The sequence below is a fragment of the Hyalella azteca genome, unplaced genomic scaffold (assembly GCF_000764305.2).
Source record: "Hyalella azteca isolate HAZT.00-mixed unplaced genomic scaffold, Hazt_2.0.2 contig8702, whole genome shotgun sequence".
Taxonomy (NCBI): domain Eukaryota; kingdom Metazoa; phylum Arthropoda; class Malacostraca; order Amphipoda; family Hyalellidae; genus Hyalella; species Hyalella azteca.
This window is the reverse complement of record NW_025938788.1, coordinates 1-21,913: the sequence shown is the minus strand read 5'-3', so window position 1 is coordinate 21,913 and position 21,913 is coordinate 1. Positions and strand designations below refer to the sequence as shown.

Sequence of the window (21,913 nt, the reverse complement as noted above, 5' to 3'; positions counted from 1 at the left end):
GGCATCCTTATAATGCCTCAGTCAATCACTAATTATCTGACCATAGTTCTATCTATAGCATCGCCAGCTGCAAAGTCCACAAATTGAAATATGAGCATTTAAATAAATGTTTTGACTCGGACAATGGAATTGACGCTCTTTCCGCATTTTCTTCAAAAGGTGGAAGTATCAATGTATATATTTATTTATTTTGGCAACTTAATTAAATTTAATTAAATTAAATTTTTATGTTTCTAATTTTTCATTTGCATAAACTGAATTTTAATTATAAGGAAAAATTTTGTGTACTGATTGCATTTATTGAATTCTTCAAGTGCAATTTAAACCTTCAATAGGCAAAATTTGCAAAAATTCATAGAAATAAATATATTGTATAATACTTCTTACTTTCTTGAAATGGTTTCTGAAATTTTAATTTCTGGATATTTCAATGCTTGCCTGCTAAAGGGATAACGTGAATGATACTACCAAAGAAGGGTTATCACACTTTTATGTCTATGCACTAAAGAGAGTACATAAATGTTTTCCATGCAAAGGAAAATACTAGATATAATGTCAGCCTTGGTGTCATGGAGGGTCTGAGTGTGTTCATTGTTCTTAGAGCTTCTTCTTTTTTTTTTTTTTTTTGAAGCGAAGCACTTGACTTGGATTATGGCTATGATTGCTAAGCTTCATTTAAATTATTTAAAATCAAAATTTCAAGCTTAATCTCACATTTGTTAAATTTTTTTTTACAGCATGAAGCAGAGTATGTGGAAATTTTGAGTGGAGTGAAAGGGGACACTGGAGCGCGGCGCATGACTGCCCAGTTCATCTCTCGCTACTTTGGAACTTTTCCTAATCAGGAGGAAGAAGCTCTGAATGCCCTGTTTGACCTCTGTGAAGATGATGACCCATCCGTGAGTGCTCTTTTAATTTGGTTGCTATGGTATATGGCATATGGTACCCCATATGCTATAAGATTGAGTTATAAAAAATTGATCATGGCAAGCTCTTATTTTCAGAAGTATTTGGTTACAGAACAAGGTTGGACATATCAAGCTTTAGTTTACAACCCATAACAACCTTCCCATATTAGCTTGCAAAAATATAATGATTCAACTTTCTTCAGTTGGGATACAGTACATGAACACAGGTGAAGAATACATTTTTTCAAATTGGAGAATGATATTGTATTGCTTTAAAACGTTTTTGTTTATTTAAAACCCTCCAAAAACCCTCAAAATTTAAGCTTGTCTTGCATTGAATGATCCATTGTTTTGTGTTAGCAGTCATCGATGCAGTCTATGCTGGCTGTATTGCAAGCCTAACTAAGCTCGTCTATTTACTGCCTTATTAGGAAAGGGGGAGCTGACAATCGTAAGGTTAGCCTAACATTTCATGGTGCATCCGAGGATTAATTAATGCCATAAAGGTGTCATGAGGCCACGCATCTTGTAAATACCTTGATACGATTATTTATCTTGTTTATTAAATAAATCTTTTCAATAATCTTCTGTTAGCTTTTATTGAGTCTCAGTCTAAGCCAAGCATGGCCTTGGTTAAAGAATCACATTCAGCCTAATCACATCAAGAAGAGTCGCGTCCAGAAACTTGCATTGTTTTGGTTTTAAACTGATCTGTAATTATTTGTTACACCTTCAAACTGTAATTATTGGCCGTTAGAATAGCTACTTAAAAACTTGCTTTGTTATGATCTGGTCTCGTATACTGTAAATTATCATTAAAATTTTAAATGGCAAACTTCTGCAGTATAAACTTTGATATAGTGTATAGTTATTCATGCAGTACTTCTGTTGTTTCTAATTGCAGATCAGACGTCAGTCCATCACCAGCCTGGGTGTCGTGTGTCGGGGCAAGCCTGCCCTTGTTCCTAAAGTATCCGACATCCTTGCTCAGCTTTTACAAATGGATGAGGCTGCAGAAGTCAGCTGCGTCAATACCGCGCTTGTAGCTCTCCTCAGAGTTCATGCTAAAGGTTACTTAATTGAATTTGCATCTTCATTTGTCTGACTTGTTTGATTGACCATATTTATACTACAAGCACCTGAAAGAATAGTCCTGCTTAATTTGCTATTTTGTGCATACTGCAAGCTAATGAAAAAGTGTTGTATAGTTCAATTTGTCTTTTTGTTTGTACGACAAGCTCTAGAAAGCATTGTATTGAATTTTGAAGAATTTTGAATATATCAGTATGAATTGATGAAGTGAAATAGTTTGATAATGTACTGTTATATTGATAATCATCACTGGTGAGCAGGAACCTTGACTGGCCTCTTCTACCAGCTGGAGAACAACAGAGACGAGATCATCAGAGACCGAGTGTTGAAGTTCCTGCTCTCCAAGATCCAGTCCCTTTCCACTGAAGTTTTTGGAAAGGATGTGCAAGTGTTCATATTCACCGAAGCTAAGAAGTTTATTCCAGTGTGTTGACCGTTTGTTTGTCAAACAATAAAATTGACCAAAATTATTTAGCATAAATGTTTGATAAATTTTGTTTGCATAATTGCTTGGAAAGTTGTTGATACGAAGGAAACATTTGAATCATACAATGAAATAGATTCAAAGGTTTCAGAATACTTCATAACAATTTTAAACAATCATATTATGTGGTGTATTCAATTGGTGGAACTTTTTTTTTTTTTTTTTTATAAGGCCTCCCACACTCACCATTCCAACAATAAGGAATTAATTTTGTTTGATAAACTGGAACTTGATAATGCTGTAAAAATTTCATTAGCTTGAAATTTTAGTCTGTATATGAATCTTAAGCAATTCCTACTTCCTATTGATTATATATAACACAAAGGAAACTAATGAAGTATCTCGCTGATAGACGGCCACTGAGGAAGAGCTCGTGCTGATCATGTCAATCCTGGGGGAGCTGTCAGTGTGCCGCACGACAACTGCGCAGCAGCAGCTGTCAGACTTGCTCATGGCGCAAGTGAACTTGAGTGAACCACTCCTCAAGTCCCCTGATATCTCCAGAACTGTGGGCGTCCTAAACCAGGCTAAGAATTTCTTTTCGGTGAGTCCGCGCTAAGCTCAGTTCTGTTCAATCTTTACTTTTAACTTTAATGTCATCTTAGAATGGCCAGTAGCTTCTATACCTGTAAATTGAACTATAACGTTCGATCGGGAGATACGAAGTTTGTGTTTGCCATTTATTTTACGTTCGAAACCTATGCTTATGTGTAAAACCTCTACAAAATAATTCATGACTTAATTGGAAAGTCTCTCACTTGAAAATCCTGCATATTTTGCGGTATTTTAATTGAGAAATGGCGCTTAGGCAAGGCTATGAAATTAGATAGTACTCTAGTTTGTAACATGGAAAGAACCGTGTTCTATAAAGTGCTATGCTGGCAACCTATGATTATACTGCGATTGTGAAGACCTGCAGCCGTTCACGGTAGAGATCTCGTTAGATTGATCTCCCTGGCCGTCTCAAGAGGTCTTGTGATCACAAAGTCTTTGATCTTATCTGAGGTTACTAGCGGCCAGCCGCGGCTGTAGTTTCTCTTATTTTACATTAATTATACTTTTCTCATTACTTTTTAATTGCATTTTTCTTTCTGGTTTTTCTTTAACCTAAATCTTTTTTATGCAGCATTGAATCATGTTTCAATGAGTGATAACGCTGTTATAGGCCAAACAAACGTGGTTAATTACATGATTGTGTTGGTTGCAGGCCAACGTAAAATCCACGGCCGTGGTGTCATACCTGTTGACTCACGCACTGCCACACCTTGAGAAGATCGAGGCTGCGATCCTCGTTGCTGGTCAGGACGCTGCTAAAGTCACCTACTCCATTCTGAAACTTGTTGCACAGCTCCTCAACTACGCTGAAACCGTCGAGAAGGCCGATGTTGCCATGAAGCACGTCTTTAAAGCCCTCTTGGTAACAACCAATCTAGTTTCAGTGCTTTTGTCTTTTCACCAGGCATTCTCGTCATTTATATTGATAGGCTGCATACATATTATGTTATGCTATAAGATTGAGTTATAAAAAAAATTGAGCATGGCAAGCTATTATTTTCAGAAGTATTAGGTTACAGAACATGGTTGGACATGTCAAGCTTTAGTTTTAACGATATTACATTGTGGAACAAATTTTGCTGTGTTAAGCTCTTATTTTCAGAAATATTGGGTTTCAGAACCAAATTTCTATCCTGGCTCTTTATTTCAGCTGATTTGTAGCAGATGTTCAGTGTTCAGGGCATTTTTTTATATTGTTTCAGCAAAATTATGTTAGATTCAGGCATTTGGAATCGATGTAGCTGATGTTGCTGGAGGTATTTTATCAAAGCCCTTGCGATTACTTTAATGAAAAATGGCTTGTACTTCGCCTGATACCTCTGCCATTAACTCAACCTTGATTCGATTGTGAAAAATATTTTTCTTCTTTATTTCCTTAATATGTAATAATATGAGTATAATATTAATTTAGTTAATATGAGCAATGAAATGCCAGGATGTACTGCCTCAACCTCCTGCTGCTGGCGAGGCTGGCTGGGACGACGGTGGTGCAAGCCTGCAGTTCTCGCGCGTCGAGTGTCTGCTTTACAGCCTTCAGCAGCTCACCAAATTCCACGCCGATTTCTTCTCTGACGCAGAAGTTCTAAAGGACTTCAGACAGAGGTAGGACTGTCGAATAAAACACAAGAGACTAACAAGTTTTTTCTTGGTTTATAGAGTACATGATCATTAGAGTGTATCAGTCCTCATGTCTTGCACCTGCAGTACTTATTTCAAATCTTATTCATGTTTCCAAAGAAAACATGTTTTATTAGTGTACGTAATGAAAAGATGAAAACTGTTAGATAATGTATCCAACTCAATTTGCAAACATAATAATATTTGAAGCAATTGCACACATAGCGATATCGTGTCTATAATCTCGTTGTCCTGTTTGTCATGCTGATTTCGATAACGATTTTAACTTTCCGATGTAATACCTTATTCCGTCGATGTTGATTTAAGGTGTTGCACTAATCAGTTAACAGAAGAAAGAAAATGCTGCTCCTTATGTCCATTAAATGAACATTGCCAAGTGATAGTGTCATACTAGCATTTATTTGAGAAGAAGGGCTGCAAATAAACAATTCTAATGAGCAAATTACTTGAGTTAGCCCGTTCTGATCATGCCTTATCTTCCTTCAATTCTTTCCGCACCACGTAATCTTTTTTTGACCCATATAAATTATTAAGACTGGTAAATATTGTTTCTGAACGGCCCTGTTTTTCAGACTTCAGTACTTCGCTCGTGGCTCTCAGGCCTACCAGAAGGTCTTGCGCGAGGCTATTGCCGGCAAGAAGGGAGATGAACTCAAATCAGAAGAGAATAAAGTGAAACTTATTGCTCTCAAGACCACCGCTAACATCAACACAATCATTAAGGACTTCTTCCACACTCCACCCGCAGCTAAGGCAAGTTATTCTCCTGCACTGTTTCATTTGACCTACATTATCTAATAAGCTAAAAAAATATTTTCATATCTATTTTGTGTACTAGTTGCATAATAGTGAAATAGTTTCAGCAAGTAGTTGGCAAGTCGTTAATGTTGAAGGCTTAAAATAAACTTTGCGGCCCAAAAACCTAAAATTCCTTTCAAGAATGTAGATGATTAAACTTTATGGGCGTTTGTAATCACCGAAAAAATTATTTTCTGACCGTTTTCAACAAAACATTCTTTTACGAGTACTTTTATCAAAATTTATGAAATTGTGAAGAGTGCTCGGAATTGGAGCAGTGAGTTGTGGGTTTGATCGCAGCTTTTGGTGACATTTTTGGTCAATATGGGCGAGGTCGCCTGGCGTTCGAGAATAAGTTTGAAGCAGCGAGTTTTGGGTGCAAAACCCTGCAAGCTGCAAGAATTCTGCGATGTCTAGAATAGTTAACAGGCCATATTTGGCCCAATGAACGCCAACACCTTAGTAATATTATTTGTATTATAACCTCTTGGTGATATAATTAATTTTTTATGATATCCTGATCCAAGGACAATCGGGCTGCTACTCTCTCTCTCGAATAAAAAAAAATTACATTTTTAATTGACTTACGCTTTGTAATGTCTAATGATCTACTCAGACAAATGAGTGAGGCTTGTCCAAGTAGCGATGCAATTTTTATGCTTGTGTGGGTCCTCCCCTCAGGGGGACTTCTGACGCGTGTCTGTGCTCGTCAGAAGTTCTATGGGATTTCGCGCTCCTTGGGGGATTGTTCCTGAGCGCCCCACCGCTGAGCTTGCGGTGTCTGACCGTTGATTTCAGTTGTGGGGTTAAGTTTTTATGTAGGTAGGATTCCTTACATTTTCCTTCTCTGTCTCTCTCGTGCGGGCGGCCGACGTCCCGTGTAAGCGACCTCTTGTTCGAGTGTCTTCGTTTCTGTTGCTTTTAACCTGTCCCTCCTTGTCACTTCGTCTCTTTGAGATGCTAACGCTGCTTCTTTCGAGCCAGCTTCAGCGGGCTGGACAATTGAGACCTTCCGCCCCTTGTGGGTGATGAATAATTGAGACCTTCCACCTCTATGGTGATGTTCATCTTGACTTTCGGTGCGAGATAGCTAAATAGCTGAAGCGCTAGTAAACATTTGGCCACTAAACTAACTAACTAACTTGTGTGGGTCCTCATGGCCCACTTTTGCCAGGCGACAGCGCATATCAATGCAACGTTCGCTCTCTACTCATGCTGTGCGTTAGTCAGTATGACCCATTCATTTTTTCGAGTCTGATACGCAGGTATCATTCCGATCTCAGATGAAATTACGGGAATATTTGCTTCTCATGGGAGCGGATAATTGGGACCATGGTATCTGTGATACCTTGGAAAATGTCAAGCATACTCTCAACCTGTCTTGGTAATTTATTACACGCGTCAATATTCTAAGTGTAAGGTTGTACATACGTTGCAATTTATACACGCAAATTATGTATTCATCTGTGTATTCGTGCTAATTGCTATAATTTACTTATTAGATTAGCGACTATTTGGTGAAAGAAATTGGAGACTAATGCGTGAAGTTCGAATCCTTGTCTATGACAAGTTTATTTATATTAACTATGCCGTGTTGCAGAGCTCGATCAGCCTGTCATGGCTGCTGGAGACGGAGAAAGGCAAGGATGCTAACGGCGCGGCCGTGGGCTTCAAGCGCCACGCGCCCATTACCATGGACGCTGACAGCGCTGAGTCGCCGCCCAAGCAGACGAAGGGCAGTCGCCAGATATACGCGCCGCCCAGTGGCAAATTCAGCAGAGGAGCAAGCTATGGCGGTGAATAAATCTATTCGTTTAATCATATATCGTGAGCCTGATTAAATTTTGAATTAACTTAGAATTTGAAAGCAGAGCAAACGCCAAGTTTTCATCTAAACAGTCGGAATTTACGTGACATTTATTTTCATTTTTAAATTCGTGATCAATTTTGCTATCTCAATGCCGCGAAATTTTGCTCTTGACTTGATTGCAGCGAACCATTTTCCACTCGTGTGTCATCTGTCGTTTTTAGAAATGAAATGTGGGTTGAAAACAGAGTTTGGCTTTCAAGAATTTATTTAAAAAGCAGACAAATAACGTAGGATGGAACGCATATAACTGAACTTCATGTGATAGGGGTTAACGACAATAAAGATTGCAGTTAATAACTGTGAAGAGGCTTGATATGTTTCTTTGAGGGATATTTATTAATTTACTTTTATGGACCAAACATTACGACATAAAAAACAATTGAAATAAGTATCCAACTCTCTATTACATTTGGATATTAAATTCTGATTCGTTGGGGTTAGCTTGCAGCTATCAAAAAGATGCAGCTCTTTCAATTACATATTTGTTACAGTTAGATTCGTTACGTCAAGTGCTGATTTTAATTTTTTACAGGTCGAGGCAGAGGTCGCGGGGGTCGTGGAGCTGGTCGAGGGTTCCGACGCTATTGAAGTGCCCCACAATCTTGAGCGCGTGGCTGCAGACTGACTGATACATCATTGTTTCATAAAAGCTTTTCATGAAGGAGTCATCACCTCGACTGAACACAACGCCCACTGTCTGCGCCAGCTTCTTCAAGTTTTCTCTTAATGTTTAGATTTAAGTGAAAAGTGCAACCTGTCATAGTGTCTCAACACATACTCTTAAGTTGAGCATGGTCCATACCTGACCGATCATAGCGTTGTTTAGACTTGCGCATCGTCCTTCGCATTCTCTTCAATCGGCGGCCATTTGGGAGACAAAGATTATTTTTAAGACAGCTGCTCCGATATCTCGAGTTGCTTTTGACTACAATGCGATTTGGATTTGAATCCTTATTCCTCGACAAATCTGGCTTCTCAATATTCTCTATTGCTGACGATTAGGACCGCGCTTATGGAGTCTGCCCGTTTTCTGTGGCCCAAGGATTACCTCTCGTCATAGCGACACCTCCGGTGACTGGACTGTAGGTAACTAATGAAGCTTCGCTGTCGTTCTTCTGAAACTTTCCAGTGGTTCACTAATGGGTTGCATCGATTTGCGCGTGCTAGTTATTGTGAATGTGTATGCATAACTTTTCTGTGCAGAAGCTGATGCGGAGGATAAGACGCCGTGAGGTTTGTATTGGAAAAGGCATCTTTATTCTGTTTTCTGGGAAATTGTCGGTAAGTATGAATTTATTGGACAAAGTCTCTTCAGAGTTTCGAGCCTATCAATAATGTACCGGTTAAAGATCCCAATTAACTGACAATGGTTCATTAATCTATTAGAGATTGCGTGTCTGTGAGGTGCAACAATATTGATAGGCTCAAAACCCTAAATAATATATGTTCCCAAGGTACACTTCGGCGGAGCTGCCCCATGGATTACATTCATTGTTTTTATTTTATTCCAGTTGCAGATGAGCGGAATTATTAGCTTAGCATTATTGTTAAAGTTAATTGTCGCTAGAACGGACAATTCGATCTTAGCCCGAGTCGCCATGGGAGTTTCAGATGAAGTTGACATGCGCTGCTTGTGTGGAAACGAAAAATAGTTGCTTGTCTCAATGGAATAAATGTAGTTTGAGAAATTGATTTATTTTTACCTTCTCCCTCAGCACCGCGAAACATGGTCAGTTGATGCGAATGTGATAGGGAGGAAAGATAATCAGGTCCTTGTGTAAGAATAGTTAGATGCAAAAATATTGGATGCGTTACTACATCGTTCATTTCAGAGATTGCTTGAAAGGATTGTCTATCGAATATGTACAAATGTGATAAAATCACTTCAATCTGTAATCCCACGAACTGTAAGCCATGTATACAGCAAAAATCGAGAATATTCAAGTACGGAGACCATACGGAGTACGTAACCTCGAACACAAAACCAATTTGCTACCAAGGAGGGCGCGTATGACTACGCTCACGCGCTACCTATCAAAATGGAATACTTGAAGCTTTCCGAGCTTCCTAAGCTGAATAAACACATGCGTGACCTTTAGGTTTTAGATTCTAAAATAAACATTCGAGTAATACCGTAGTTTCCAACGTGGAATGTGCTCAGAAGCGGTTGTTGCCACGCGAATGAGAACGATGCTACTTATTAGGGTGCGGCCAGACAGCGCACGCTAGCACCTGCGGCGCTTGCTGAGGCGTGAAGTTTATAGATTTGTTGAGTTAAATATACAAGCGCGAGCACGCGCGTGTAGTTGCCCCCTGAGACGTCGTCGAGGATGGATGTCGAAGCTTTGATCTGCTCCATCCAAGCCTGGAATGGCAATCTGCGACGCCTCGCACCCCAAGCGCAGTGATCGTCAGTACATCAAAGACAGCTGGTCGCAGATATGTGATGCATTGAGATTTCCGGGTAAGGTCAATAAAACATCATTCTGTTTCATTTATAACGTTTTAGTAGTAACCTTATATTTATAATCTAGACGTATGCCTGCCATGGAACACTCCCAACGGGATAAGTCAAGTAAGTAGTCAGAGTGTTACGAACATTTTGCATATCTCGGGCTATTTCTTTCAGCTGTTGGTGTTCTGGTATTTACTATTCCACAGTGATCTTCGACACCTGTTGCTGCTTCAGTGTCGATGCCTTCTCGAGCTAGTATCATATTGTGTCTGAACTGATCGCGCCAGCTCGCGTTGTGTCTGGCCATCTACACGCGCCAGCTTTCTCGCTTTTAGTCTGGCCGCAGCCTTTTAGAATTAGATTGGCAGTTCCAGTCAGGCGAGACGATTACCGCTGCCATCGACGGCTCACAAGGGCAGCACAACGCATCGGTTAAAGAGCAGAATGAAATTAGGCAAGCACCCCCAATCCTGTCAGAACTATGGAATGACAATTTTTATAATGCTACTACAAAACTGGCGTATAAATAATAAAATGAACATGGAGCTCAACGAAACACTCCGCCAATCGAAGATTCCAGATAGTAATCCTTGCTTCTAATAATGTTCCTTCCAATGCTACTGATAATGCGATGGGGGCTATTCTGCCTACTTGTTCAAGTACAATACAAAGATTTTAGGAAGAATACATTGAAAAATATGAACCTTGGATCAGTTAGGTAGATTTTTTTAACTAGAATAAGGCTACACAATCGCCAGAGCTGTTGATGCGCATTCGTCCTTAACAAAGCATGTGAGCGCCACCCGCTCCAGAGAATATATTTATATACGTCAGCTGAAGCTGGGATAAGCAATCGTCAGTCGACGTTCATTGACCAAACAATCACGGGCATTTATTAATGCAGGCAAGGAGAATGTGAACATGGAGTTAAGTGTTGGCAATTTTCAATTGAAAATTATACTCCAAAATTTTCCCTTTGAGAACGGACTTCCTAACTAATGACTGAGGAAAGCATTCTATAGTTCCCAATATTTGAATTGTCATCGGTGGGAGGCGGACGGCCAGTTATGTGGATCGGCTCCTCGCGGGTCTCGACATCGTCATTTCCGGTCTGTTCCTGCTTGACATTCTTGGAGCGAGCTGATAGAACAATCATCTAAATACTCGTAAAATACACGATAATTTACAAGGTTTTGGAGCGGGAAAATAACAATAGAATGATCAGGTACGTACGTAGCTTTACGACGCAAAGATCACATTAGCTTCCACAATTAAGTTGCGCTAAATGTATGTATTATCGAGGTAGAAAATACTTAAGCCAAGGAAATATTCCGCGAATTACAACTGCGACACCACATATCGCGAGTGTAGACAATTTCGATGGTTCTTCATTTCCCACAAACCAAGATAAAACATTGTTCAGACATAATTATAGTTAATTCGCGAGATAGTTAATTACCATTAATTCGCGAGATAGAAAATTGCAAATTTTTAAAGCTTAGTGAAATTTGAAGCACGTTTTCTATTTAAAGCTTGGACCGAGCCGCATTTTTCGTTTATCTCACAAGAGGACACATAATGTTGCAATTTATAACGGACGATCTACGGGGAAGATAACTAACAGTTCTCATATTGATAGCTCACAACCACGTCAAGTAGTAGTAGTAGTAGTAGTATAATGGTTTGCTAGCGCTTCAGCTATCAAGCTATTTCGCACCGGAGGTTAAAATGTAGCATCGCCAGCGGGGTGGAAGGTCTCAGTTATTCAAAGCCTCAAATTAATCATCGCCCACAAGGGGGCGGGACGTCTTAATTGTCCAGCTCGCTGAAGCTGGCTCGAAAGAAGCAGCGTTAGCATCTCAAAGAGACGAAGTGACAAGGAGGGACAGGTTAAAAGCAACAGAAACGAAGACACTCGAACAAGAGGTCGCTTACACGGGACGTCGGCCGCCCGCACGAGAGAGACAGAGAAGGGGTAGGAATCCTACCTACATAATAACTTAATGTAAGGAATCCTACCTACACAATAACTTAACCCTACAACTGAGATCTGCAGTCAGACACCGCGAGCTCAGCGGTAGGGCGCTCAGGAACAATCCCCCTAGGAGCGCGAAATCCCATAGGACTTCTGACGAGCAGACACGCGTCAGAGGTCTCCCCTGAAGGAAAACTGCGTCAAGAAAATAGCGGATGCCGGCATCAATAATTCAGGGAAATTTCTCTTCAAAACACAGTAACCTGAAGCAAATGTCTGCCTTCTAATGCTCAATAGAATGAATAACTGAAAATATACATACACGCAAATTGAGTTTCATGACAAGATGAACGTTTTATCGACGCTACCTACACTTGTAGAGTTGGGACGTAGGCGCAAGGCAATCTTCTAACTCTCCCGCTGTTCAATGAGGCCGCATCAACATGAACTCAAGGCATCCAATTATTTTGGAGATATTTAACAGGAAATTATCGCGTTTCTTTCGTTTCTCCATAAGAACGAGTTTCGAAGCCTAACACACAGATAATTATTGGTTTGAAATCGTAAAATATCATTGACTCAAGACTGGAACGCTGGAACGCAAATTACTCACACGAAGCCCAGGAATAGATAACAGCGCTCATGCCTAACATGCTCTCTGAGATCACAATTTTCCGTCCGAGTATCAAATTTCCGCAAGAAGCTGCTCGTCGAGGCTCGAACAGAGAGAAATAATCCAGAACAAAGAAACGCTAAACAGAACTTGAGGTAAAATAATAATGTTGATCCTCAATAGTTAGAACTGCTTAAATTAAATATTCTGCCGGCGTGTAGCACTGTTCGCCATGCCAATTTAAAATAGGTAAGCCATGACCGGAAACTATCGTAAGTTGAATTTTTGTGCCTCTGAGTGCGAGCAATTCGATGTTTGAATAAAATTCTCAATCAATGATCCACGTTATCGTAATTAACGATAATGCAAGGGACAGCATAAAACAGAATTTTCCCCCCACGGCGAACAGAATGGGAGGACGGGACATGTGGGAATTATTTTTAAACAGAAATATCAATCGATTTCATTCACCCGCAGGTCCGTGAATGAAATCCGAAGGTCCGAAGAAAATCACAGAAACCCGTGAAAGAAATTGAACAATTTCAATCAAGTTTCAAAACACATTTAAATGGTCTATGCATGACATGATTCGGAATTTATCCCAACACGAGCTGAAATATAATAGGTAACGAATTCCACTGACGTTCTCAGGCCATTCACTGACTAGAGCTACGCCGAATGTGACTCTGATTAAGACTTGCACTGAAATAAACAACTTAGCCTAGAAATTCTCTAACAAAATACATATGAGATATATCAATTGTTGCAAACAAACGAGCATAATAAACTCCAGTAATAGCATGGGTCGAGTTATCTTAAAGATGAACTATATATGAGACACGGTTAAACTTCATAGAAATATCTCTTACTTTGGATTGCAACGTACAATAAACTTGTTTAAAGAATGCGCTAAAATTTCAACATAAAATTAACCATGAAAAGTATTGTAAGTATCCGTCGCACATATCTAGTACGTAACTTTATATTTAGTACGTAACTTTATATTTTTTATGCCACAGCCTGCAGTTGAAAGATCTTGAAACGCAAAAAAATATTCAACAGCCACCGAAAGCAATTACATATTTTGGGAACAACTATAAATCTAACAAAATTTATTATTTATATATTTTCATTGTACACTGACGTTTCAAAATTTGTACGATAGAACACTCATGGACCCTGACCACAGAGGATGACAAGCCTGGACCACGTTGGTCCAGTCCTCGGAGCTAAGAGTCGCTGCGGCGATATGAGCTGTCAAAACTGCGCACAAGTTTGATAGTACCTAGCACGTCAAAACGTCGGTGGTTAACAACAGGAAATTTAGTTTTTAAATATTAATAAACCCCACTCAATTGCTTACCTTGAAATATATCTTGAACAAATCACATATGGTCATTAAACTAAGATGTTTACATTCAATGTCAGATCGCCGACAGTACAAATAAATAAAAAGGTGGCAATAAGTATGTTTGGAAATGGGGAGACCGTGCAATTGAAGGAAAAAGCACAATTATTGAATTAATAATTCAGAGTAACGTAATGCAAAAATCTCGATAATAATCCATGCTTCTGGCAACTGGCTTCTCTCAAGTCAACTAGCGCGCATTATCCAAGTCATGTCATTTGCACCCCTAAGTTCCTAACGCAGATTTACAGTCATAAACTAACAAGCAATATTAGAACGATGCGTGAATTGATCATCTTTCCTCACGATGGCAAAATGGATTGATAGTCGACAATTTAAATGAGTCTAGGTGTTCCCCATTGTGAAGCACATCTAAAGAGAAGAGCAAGCCTCTATTGGATAATTTCTTAGCGACATGTGAGGTATCGATTCCGCACCGCACGGGCTACGTCGACCAGAGCAGGCCTCAGCGTGAGTAAATAAGCAAACTATTCCTAGACGAGGAGAAGAGTATTCCAGCCTTTCTTATAACATAAAATTAATCACATTTAAGCTGGACGAAAATGTATACCATTCCTGGGATGGTATTTAAGATTGTTAAGTACACCGCTTGGGATTCGACGGCATAACTGGAATGAAAGACCAACGTATGATTAAGTACAGATTCTTTTTCGAGTACACGGCTCGATAAACGTATATCCAAAGTCAACATTAAATGTCGGTATTCGAAAATTATTAAATCTTTAGAAATTTATACTAAAATAACACTTGTTACAATGAACCAGTAAAACGTAGCGTCTTAACAAATTATTATATTAACAATAAACAACCCAAAACTAATGAAGCATCGTGCACAATAGGAAAACTTAGAGAACACATATTACCTAACAATGGTGGGGGGTGTTATGAGATCAAAGAACGAATAAACAGCCGGAGAAAATGCAACCAAAAGCTGGCAACACGAATTAACATGAATTGACAAATCTTGTAGTGCTATAATGGTAAGTGCGCATGTCATGTATGTTACGGAGGGAAGAAACGCTAATCACAGGGATGCAGAGTTATCATAAACTTGGACTGGAAAGGCGACGCATACGTGACGCCAAGCTCCTCATATACTCTTGTGGGGAGCGCGAGCTTGACGAGGTACACCTTGCCCTGCGTCTCGGCGTAGACTAAAGGCAAGGCGGCAACCACGAGGGCGCGGGCAGGCAGCGAGTGACGGACGTGAGCGCCGCAGTCGTGGCTGGGCGGGTCCAGCGCAAGCACTGGGCAGCTCTGACGCTGCGCCCAACTTGTCACTTCAGCCAGCCATTCCAAGTGCGAGCCGTTGCTGCCTGCAGCACGGTGCGTTATAGGAAATTAATAAAATTCAATGCATATTCTAAATTCAAGCGGGCATTTTTAAAATAAATTCATGCAAGCACTAACTTTACATTAATTTTTTTGTTTGTTTAATGTAAAGTTTACATTGAATTCTATTAAATATTAGCTGGTCAACCCGGAATTGCTAAAAATATACATCTGAATTCGTCAAATTTGATTTGACGGGATTCGTTACCCGAATCCCGTCGAATCGAATTCAGTAAATAAATTTAAAGTAAAGTTATGCATGAGAGAAACCAAAGCTAAACTAAATTAAGCAGCGTAGCAACTGCGAAACAGGGTGAAGATAAGCCAAAGTACTAGAAAATATATACTTCAATGGTGCGCATGTCAACAATGAAGGCTTGTAAAAAAACACACAATCATTCCGTAAAAACACAATAGATAACAAAGTTGAGCTCACGCATTTAAATTGGAAACAAAGTAAGTTTATAAATATTTTAATATATTTCTCGTGGTTCTAATTGTAAGCTAAAGCACATTGGAGAACTCACTGGGGGCACCAGCGTGATCGAGCCTAGCATCAATGATGAGATCAATGACAGACGCAGCAGGAAGCGTGGTGAGGTTGTGGAGCAGCTCGCCACCACACAAGCTGTAGAGCTTCAGTTCCTGAGTGTAGGGGAGTGGAGGTGTAGCGGAGGCGGTGGTGGAGGCTGGGGTCACTACAGTGGTGACGATGTCGTGGGTGAGAAGCTGACGTGCCGTGTTGAGGCCGAGAGCGCCCTGCCCATGACAGCCGCAGAGCACCACCACGCGCGGCACCTGGTGCCTGTTCTTTGCATTCAATCTGTGCCAACACAAGATCATTAGTTCGTTTGTAAGCACTCAAAGATTCATTTTCTTTGATACAAATTATTTATCAAAATTTTATTTCTGCCTTTTCAGATATATGAACAAAACTAGGAAAAAAACTTCATCTTTAATCTACATACAACAAACGGTATAAAAAATTTGAAAATTTTAAATGATGTCCAAAACAACACCAGCCAGTGGAAATGGGGTTTGTAAACTTTTTTGACGCTATCAACTGATATTGCAACTCTTCAGTAAAACGGCGATATTTCAATACCAGGATATGAATGAAATAATACCTGTGTTCACCACCAAGTATTTGGAGACACGCTTCAGCAGCAGCTCGCCCCGTGATCTCAAGTTGTCGAGTGACGGTGAACCCGTACTGAGTAGCGAGTGAGAGCAGCCGCTGCCGCAGACTGTTTGATATGCCGGGCACCAGAAAGCCATCATCTGTTGCCAAGAACATTGTCCATGCAGCAACGAAAATAAATTATTAAAAAATGTAGTCGGTTATTTCAAAGTCAAATTTAGCATGTAAGCACTTTTGTTGACATGTTGAGATAAGGTCTTGCAAATAACTACCTATAACCAATACTCCCTTTGTTGATAGATTAGAATGGCCTAGCAAGAAGACAAGAATATCAAGCCAACGATGTAAGGAGCATTGCTGCGCAAGATGTTCATAATTATGAATAATTAGTTAAATCTTTTCATCCAAAAATACGAGAAGCTAATACAGAATCACTTCAGTATTTTGAACAGAGTAATGACTCTCAAAATAATTCTATAAAACAGCACTTCGGAATGAAGTGTAAATTTTAGAATGAGCAAGAAAGAGTAACAAAACATCAAACATTGAATCTTTCATTTGGCTTAAAAAAAAACAAGTAAATTATAGTGTGTCCCAATAAGATGTTTAGGGCTTACAAGTTCAACTTCACCGACTACCGTTTTCCGTATGGTATATAGATTGATGATTCCACTTATTATAGAATAAATTACGTGGTTAAACTATTGTTGTACACACCCGTGCTATAGACGGTCTCGGTGGGTTCATCTGGTGACAGAGCAATCAACCTCTCCTTGATTTTGCTGGCAGTTTGAAGGACGTTCTCATCACATCGATACTTGGCGTCTTGGTGTGAGGAAGGATAACTTTTATTCTCAGCAGTACTTTCGCTGGATTGCAATTTCCTCGCCACGCCAGACGGCGGCTGCATTGTTGAGTTCTTTAGAGTTTTGCTCTGCGTGCTGGGCTGAGAAGACGTTCTTTTCAGTCGAGGTTTGGTCTGACTCACCACGTCAGGCTGAGCAGCTTGTGACATCTCCCCGAGCTCTCGTGCCACAGCCTGCAGTTCAAAGATCATAGCCCATTATCATATCCCAATGCCATAAAAATAATACTTTGACCATCAAAGTAAATGGAAAAATTGGAGGCACAAAACTTTAATGAACTTTAATATAACTTTCAGTTCTTTCAATTTAACATGAACAACTTCTTAAAATTTCATAACTTTCTAAATAAATCTAACAAGAAAAATTTTAATTTTGCAATATCCAACCAAAATTAAGACATGATGATTTTGCAAATAGAAGAAGCTGCTACGTAGAGATGAAGGCATAAAAACTTCAAGTCTGCTTTTGATTAGGAATAGGAATACTGCCTTCATTTTTAAAAGTTGTAATCTTCAGCAAGAGGCACTATTATATTAAAACAATGTTTTCAGTTTCACAAAAAAATTGCTAAGCTTTATCAATTCGGTTAAGGTATAAAACAACATAGAAGTAAATTTAAATAAATTGGTACAATCTAGGCTTGGAATGAAGGAATGGAATTTTAGATGGATACTTGTACCAGCATTATTCTTCCCAGGCTCCTATGAAATTCTTTCAATAGATTAGATGAAAAACAAAGCCCTTTATGAAAGAACCATAATGTTGCTTTAACAGTTAAAGTGAGGACCTCCATATCATTTAAGGAATGGAAGATAAACAAACCTGCTTATCAAAAAGCTTATTGTTGCCTTCAAAGTCAAAGTCTTCACTGAAATCCTCTTCATAAATGTCAGCACCAAAAGTATACTCATTCTTCTGACGTTGATGTTCTCGTCTGGCTCGAACACTAGACGACCCCATTGAGTAGCGGCCATATGAGTCCCAGCCTTTAGAGCGCGAGTCATCAAAGCCATTACTGCTGGCCATGTCGTGTGGGCGAGGGTGTTGTGGGGAGCCATACCCGCCATTGTTGTCATACTTGCCAACACTTGACACGTTGATTTTGGGCCTGTAGTAGTGGAATGAGTGGGTAGACTTTAAACCACAACTATTTCTTTCATGAATGTTTAGACAAATCCTTCCAGTCAGATTAATTGTTATTCAACTTAAAAAAATTTGTGATTTTACTAGGTGTTCACATGATACAGACACTAATCAAATTATTGGATATAAATAATTTTTTACAACACACACTCATTCAAAGTAGAAAATTTCAATCAAAATCAGAGTATTGCAAGGCTCACTTGGCAGCATTGTTGGCAGTGTGAGGGCACTGTGTGCTTCTTGATTCACTGTTGGGAGTATCACTGGCCACCACAGGTTCACACAATTTTGAAATATTTCTCCCCTTACACTCTTGGCTGGACAAAGAATTATCAGAAGTAGGTAGAGAATTTGACCAACACACGAGTGGTTTTACAGTTTCTAAGGCTGCTGTTACTTTGTTTCTATTGATAAAATCAAGAATAGGATCAGAAGCTGCAACAGCGTCCTCACCATTATTAGGGTTTTGGTCAACACTGGCGTGTTTAGAGACTGAAGAGTTAACATCGAGACACAGCAGTTGGGAGGAGATCAGATCTATCTGAGGATTCACTGGCAACATGGGGGGCTTAATCTCATCATTTATGGCCAGTGATTCTATGGATTTTTCTGAAGAGTTTTTGGCATCAGCTAGCACCTCCAGACTCTTGATGTGCTGTGCACTGAAAAATAAAAAGGAGCTTAGTACATCTAGTCAGAGAAGTTTCTAAATCCGTATTCTGCATTTAAATGAATACATTGAACAGTAAAACATCTGTTAGCCTTATATTCAAGAGCACCTGATAACATTTCATGTCAATGAGAAATACAAATCCTGTGGCATAGCACATCTAGTGTTATGGAATAGATGAGCTGGCAATGAAGAGACTATACAAATACAAATAAGTTATAATATCCATAGCACTGTCAATGTTAACAGGCAGTGAAGAGATTATACAAAATTCAAATAAGTTATAATATCCATATCACTACCATAACATAATATATGCCAACCATAACTTCATGACCATGAGGCTAGATAGTTAGTATATATTTCCATCAAATGACAATGAGCAGCTTCAGTGGAGAATAAGTTGAGGAAGATTGTTCCAAATGCATTCACCTTATGCACTAGTTTGTTAGGTCAAGTTCTTAGGTAAAATAATGACCAGAAATTATGACAACTCACCTCTTGGTTTTGTATTCAAGGTACAAATGAAGTAGACTATCATGAATATTGCATAGTGTAGCTTATATAGCAACAGTAAAGATATAACAAACCTATGATATTCAAATCTTTGTACAAACAATTTGAGTTCTATCTGATACTAATAGCCTGGATTAGTAACCACTAATCAGCATTATAATAAAAATTATTATTAAGTTAGATAGACTTACTTGAATATCATTTCCTTAACTGAAGTTGGACGTCCATCATGAATAACATGCCTGAGTTTTATAGTTTGCTCAGTATTGTCAATGCCAGACACAGTTCCTTGGAAGTAGCCCATGCCATTTATCATCTCAATTGACACTCGTGCTCCCAGAAAGGACTCTGCTGATTTTTCTTTGTCCTTGGAATTGGTAGCCATAGTTGATTTTCAAAAACTTGATATTTCTGGATGAATCATACCTTGTTCTGAGTAAAACCAAAAGGAATGAGTGATAGAGTTAGAGTACAGATTGAATTTAAAACACCATGGGAAGTAAATACAATTGACTGATACAAAGACACATAGTATTAAAACTACAGATTTTTTAGCACCAGTTCATTTTTAATTTCCCCATCTACTTGAAATTCTAACTAATTTCTTATGTATGACAATACTGGTATCCATGATAGCTACTTTACTGGTCTACTTATAATATAGAAACTTGCAGCTTAAAAACCTTAAATTTGCATAAATATAGTCAGATAATGGTACTCACTACTCAGATGTGGTAAGAAAACCTCACACCAAAAATAAGATTGATTATTGATCATATAAGCATTATAAAGCATACAACTAAAAAGAAACAAGTGGCACAGTCACACATCATCATCATCATGAATAACTATAATCATGGTGGATGCCGGATGGTGCGCATAGGTAGTGGCAAAGCAGAGAGTTTTTTAGACTCTCCCTCATGTTCATTTTTGAGTCCTATTATAATTAGGGTAAACGCGGTATATTCCGACACATTAAGGATGCATCGAGAAATGAAAAACTATAAAAAAAAACGTATGCGTTACGCAAGTTCTGTTGCCTTCACATGACTCTCAAAACACTTCACTACGCGTCAGCAACGATGAAACGTCACAAAATGTTGCCATATTTATTAAAAAGCCTTTAGAATGGAAACCTACCAAATCCCTATATTCCGTCACTTTGTGTGGCAACATCCGACACGTGGCGAGTCGTATTGCGTCAGCGCTTCAAATTTAACTGATACGTATTGCCGACATCCATGTGTTCGAATTCCGTTTGCTGTGTGAGCTGTATTGGGATACAACACGGCTTTGAATAAGAACACTAACGAATATTGAACACTACTTAATTACGTTTTAATTAACAGCTATTAGGCTTTTAATTAAGCAAATTTAAATTTTTGTACAAAGATTTGAACGATCTGTGTATGTCCAATTCAAGTTGTGTCGGAATTAGTTTTCATGTGTCGAAATCCAACATCTCAAATTAATCATCTATTAATTTATTTACGACTTGAAATCAGCAAATACAAGTATACTTAAAGGATTCCTAATATATTCACAGACGTATTTAAAAGTCTCAAACCATAATATTCTTCCTATAAAAACAGTTATTCACTATTTGGTAGTATTTCGACACGCAAATGTATGACGTCACCATTTCAACCATCAATGAACGCATGGAACTAAAACAAAGCCTAATATAAAGGAAAAGCTGGAGAAGTGACGGAATTACCTACAATGTCGGAATATACCGCGTTTACCCTACTCCTATATGTAGACCAGTAAAGTATCCTGGATACCTGTAACCTGCATTATCATACATAAGATTTATTGGTTTGAATCATGAGTACCTAAATGAGGAAATTAAAAATGAACCAATTCTAAAAATACGTGGTTTGTTACTATGGATGGTGGCTGCCGGTTGGCGGTTGGTACTGGTAGTATAATAAGCTTATAAGTTTAAGTTATAGCCCTTGCCCCTGTACCCTGCCAAGTTACTTATTAAAAATAACATAATTCATAGAACAGAGCCAAACATTATGAGTTATGATTGCATATTGTCCATTAATTCCCATTAAAAAAAAAAAGAAACAGCTACTAAATCAAGTTTCAAGCAATAGATTTCTAATAGACTAATATCATTAATTTTACCTAAAAAATTGCAAGTTTGCAAGTTGAAACAAGAAACATTTTAATATACATTAGAAGGGTAGAGCTAAAGCAATTTAACAAGTGACATTTTCTCAATTTTTCTTACAGTTGCACCTGAGTTTTCTTGCTTTGACTTTGAGCAACACATCAACATCAAGGCTTCAAGTTCAAGCTGTATACCATTATTACGATATTACCATTAACCCTTTACGCCCTGAATTTCTGGGATGAAAATCGTAAAATTCACTTTTTCTGTTTTAAGTCTCACTTCAAAGCTGACATTCTGACCTAT

General features: G+C 38.8%; 2 protein-coding genes across 2 annotated transcripts; one reads left to right on the top strand and one right to left on the bottom strand.

Moving 5' to 3' along the window:
• Positions 1-737: 737 nt before the first annotated feature.
• Positions 738-9,037, top strand: LOC108673467 (apoptosis inhibitor 5-A; the record flags this gene model as incomplete). Its single annotated transcript, XM_018161307.1, is given in 9 exon segments — positions 738-899; positions 1,813-1,978; positions 2,261-2,424; positions 2,837-3,028; positions 3,692-3,901; positions 4,475-4,641; positions 5,250-5,430; positions 7,076-7,271; positions 7,878-9,037. Coding segments are annotated over 9 exon segments (1,494 nt in total), but the record flags the coding sequence as incomplete, so codon positions are not given.
• A 3,685-nt stretch (positions 9,038-12,722) lies between these two features.
• LOC108673468 (enhancer of mRNA-decapping protein 3) lies at positions 12,723-19,924 on the bottom strand. The gene is made up of 7 exons (XM_018161308.2): positions 19,677-19,924; positions 18,500-18,961; positions 17,979-18,264; positions 17,008-17,329; positions 16,277-16,430; positions 15,677-15,972; positions 12,723-15,133 (listed from the first exon to the last, which is right to left on the bottom strand). The coding sequence occupies exons 1-7, from the start codon at positions 19,868-19,870 to the stop codon at positions 14,838-14,840; spliced, it is 2,010 nt and encodes a 669-aa protein (XP_018016797.1). The 5' UTR covers positions 19,871-19,924; the 3' UTR covers positions 12,723-14,837.
• Positions 19,925-21,913: the final 1,989 nt, after the last annotated feature.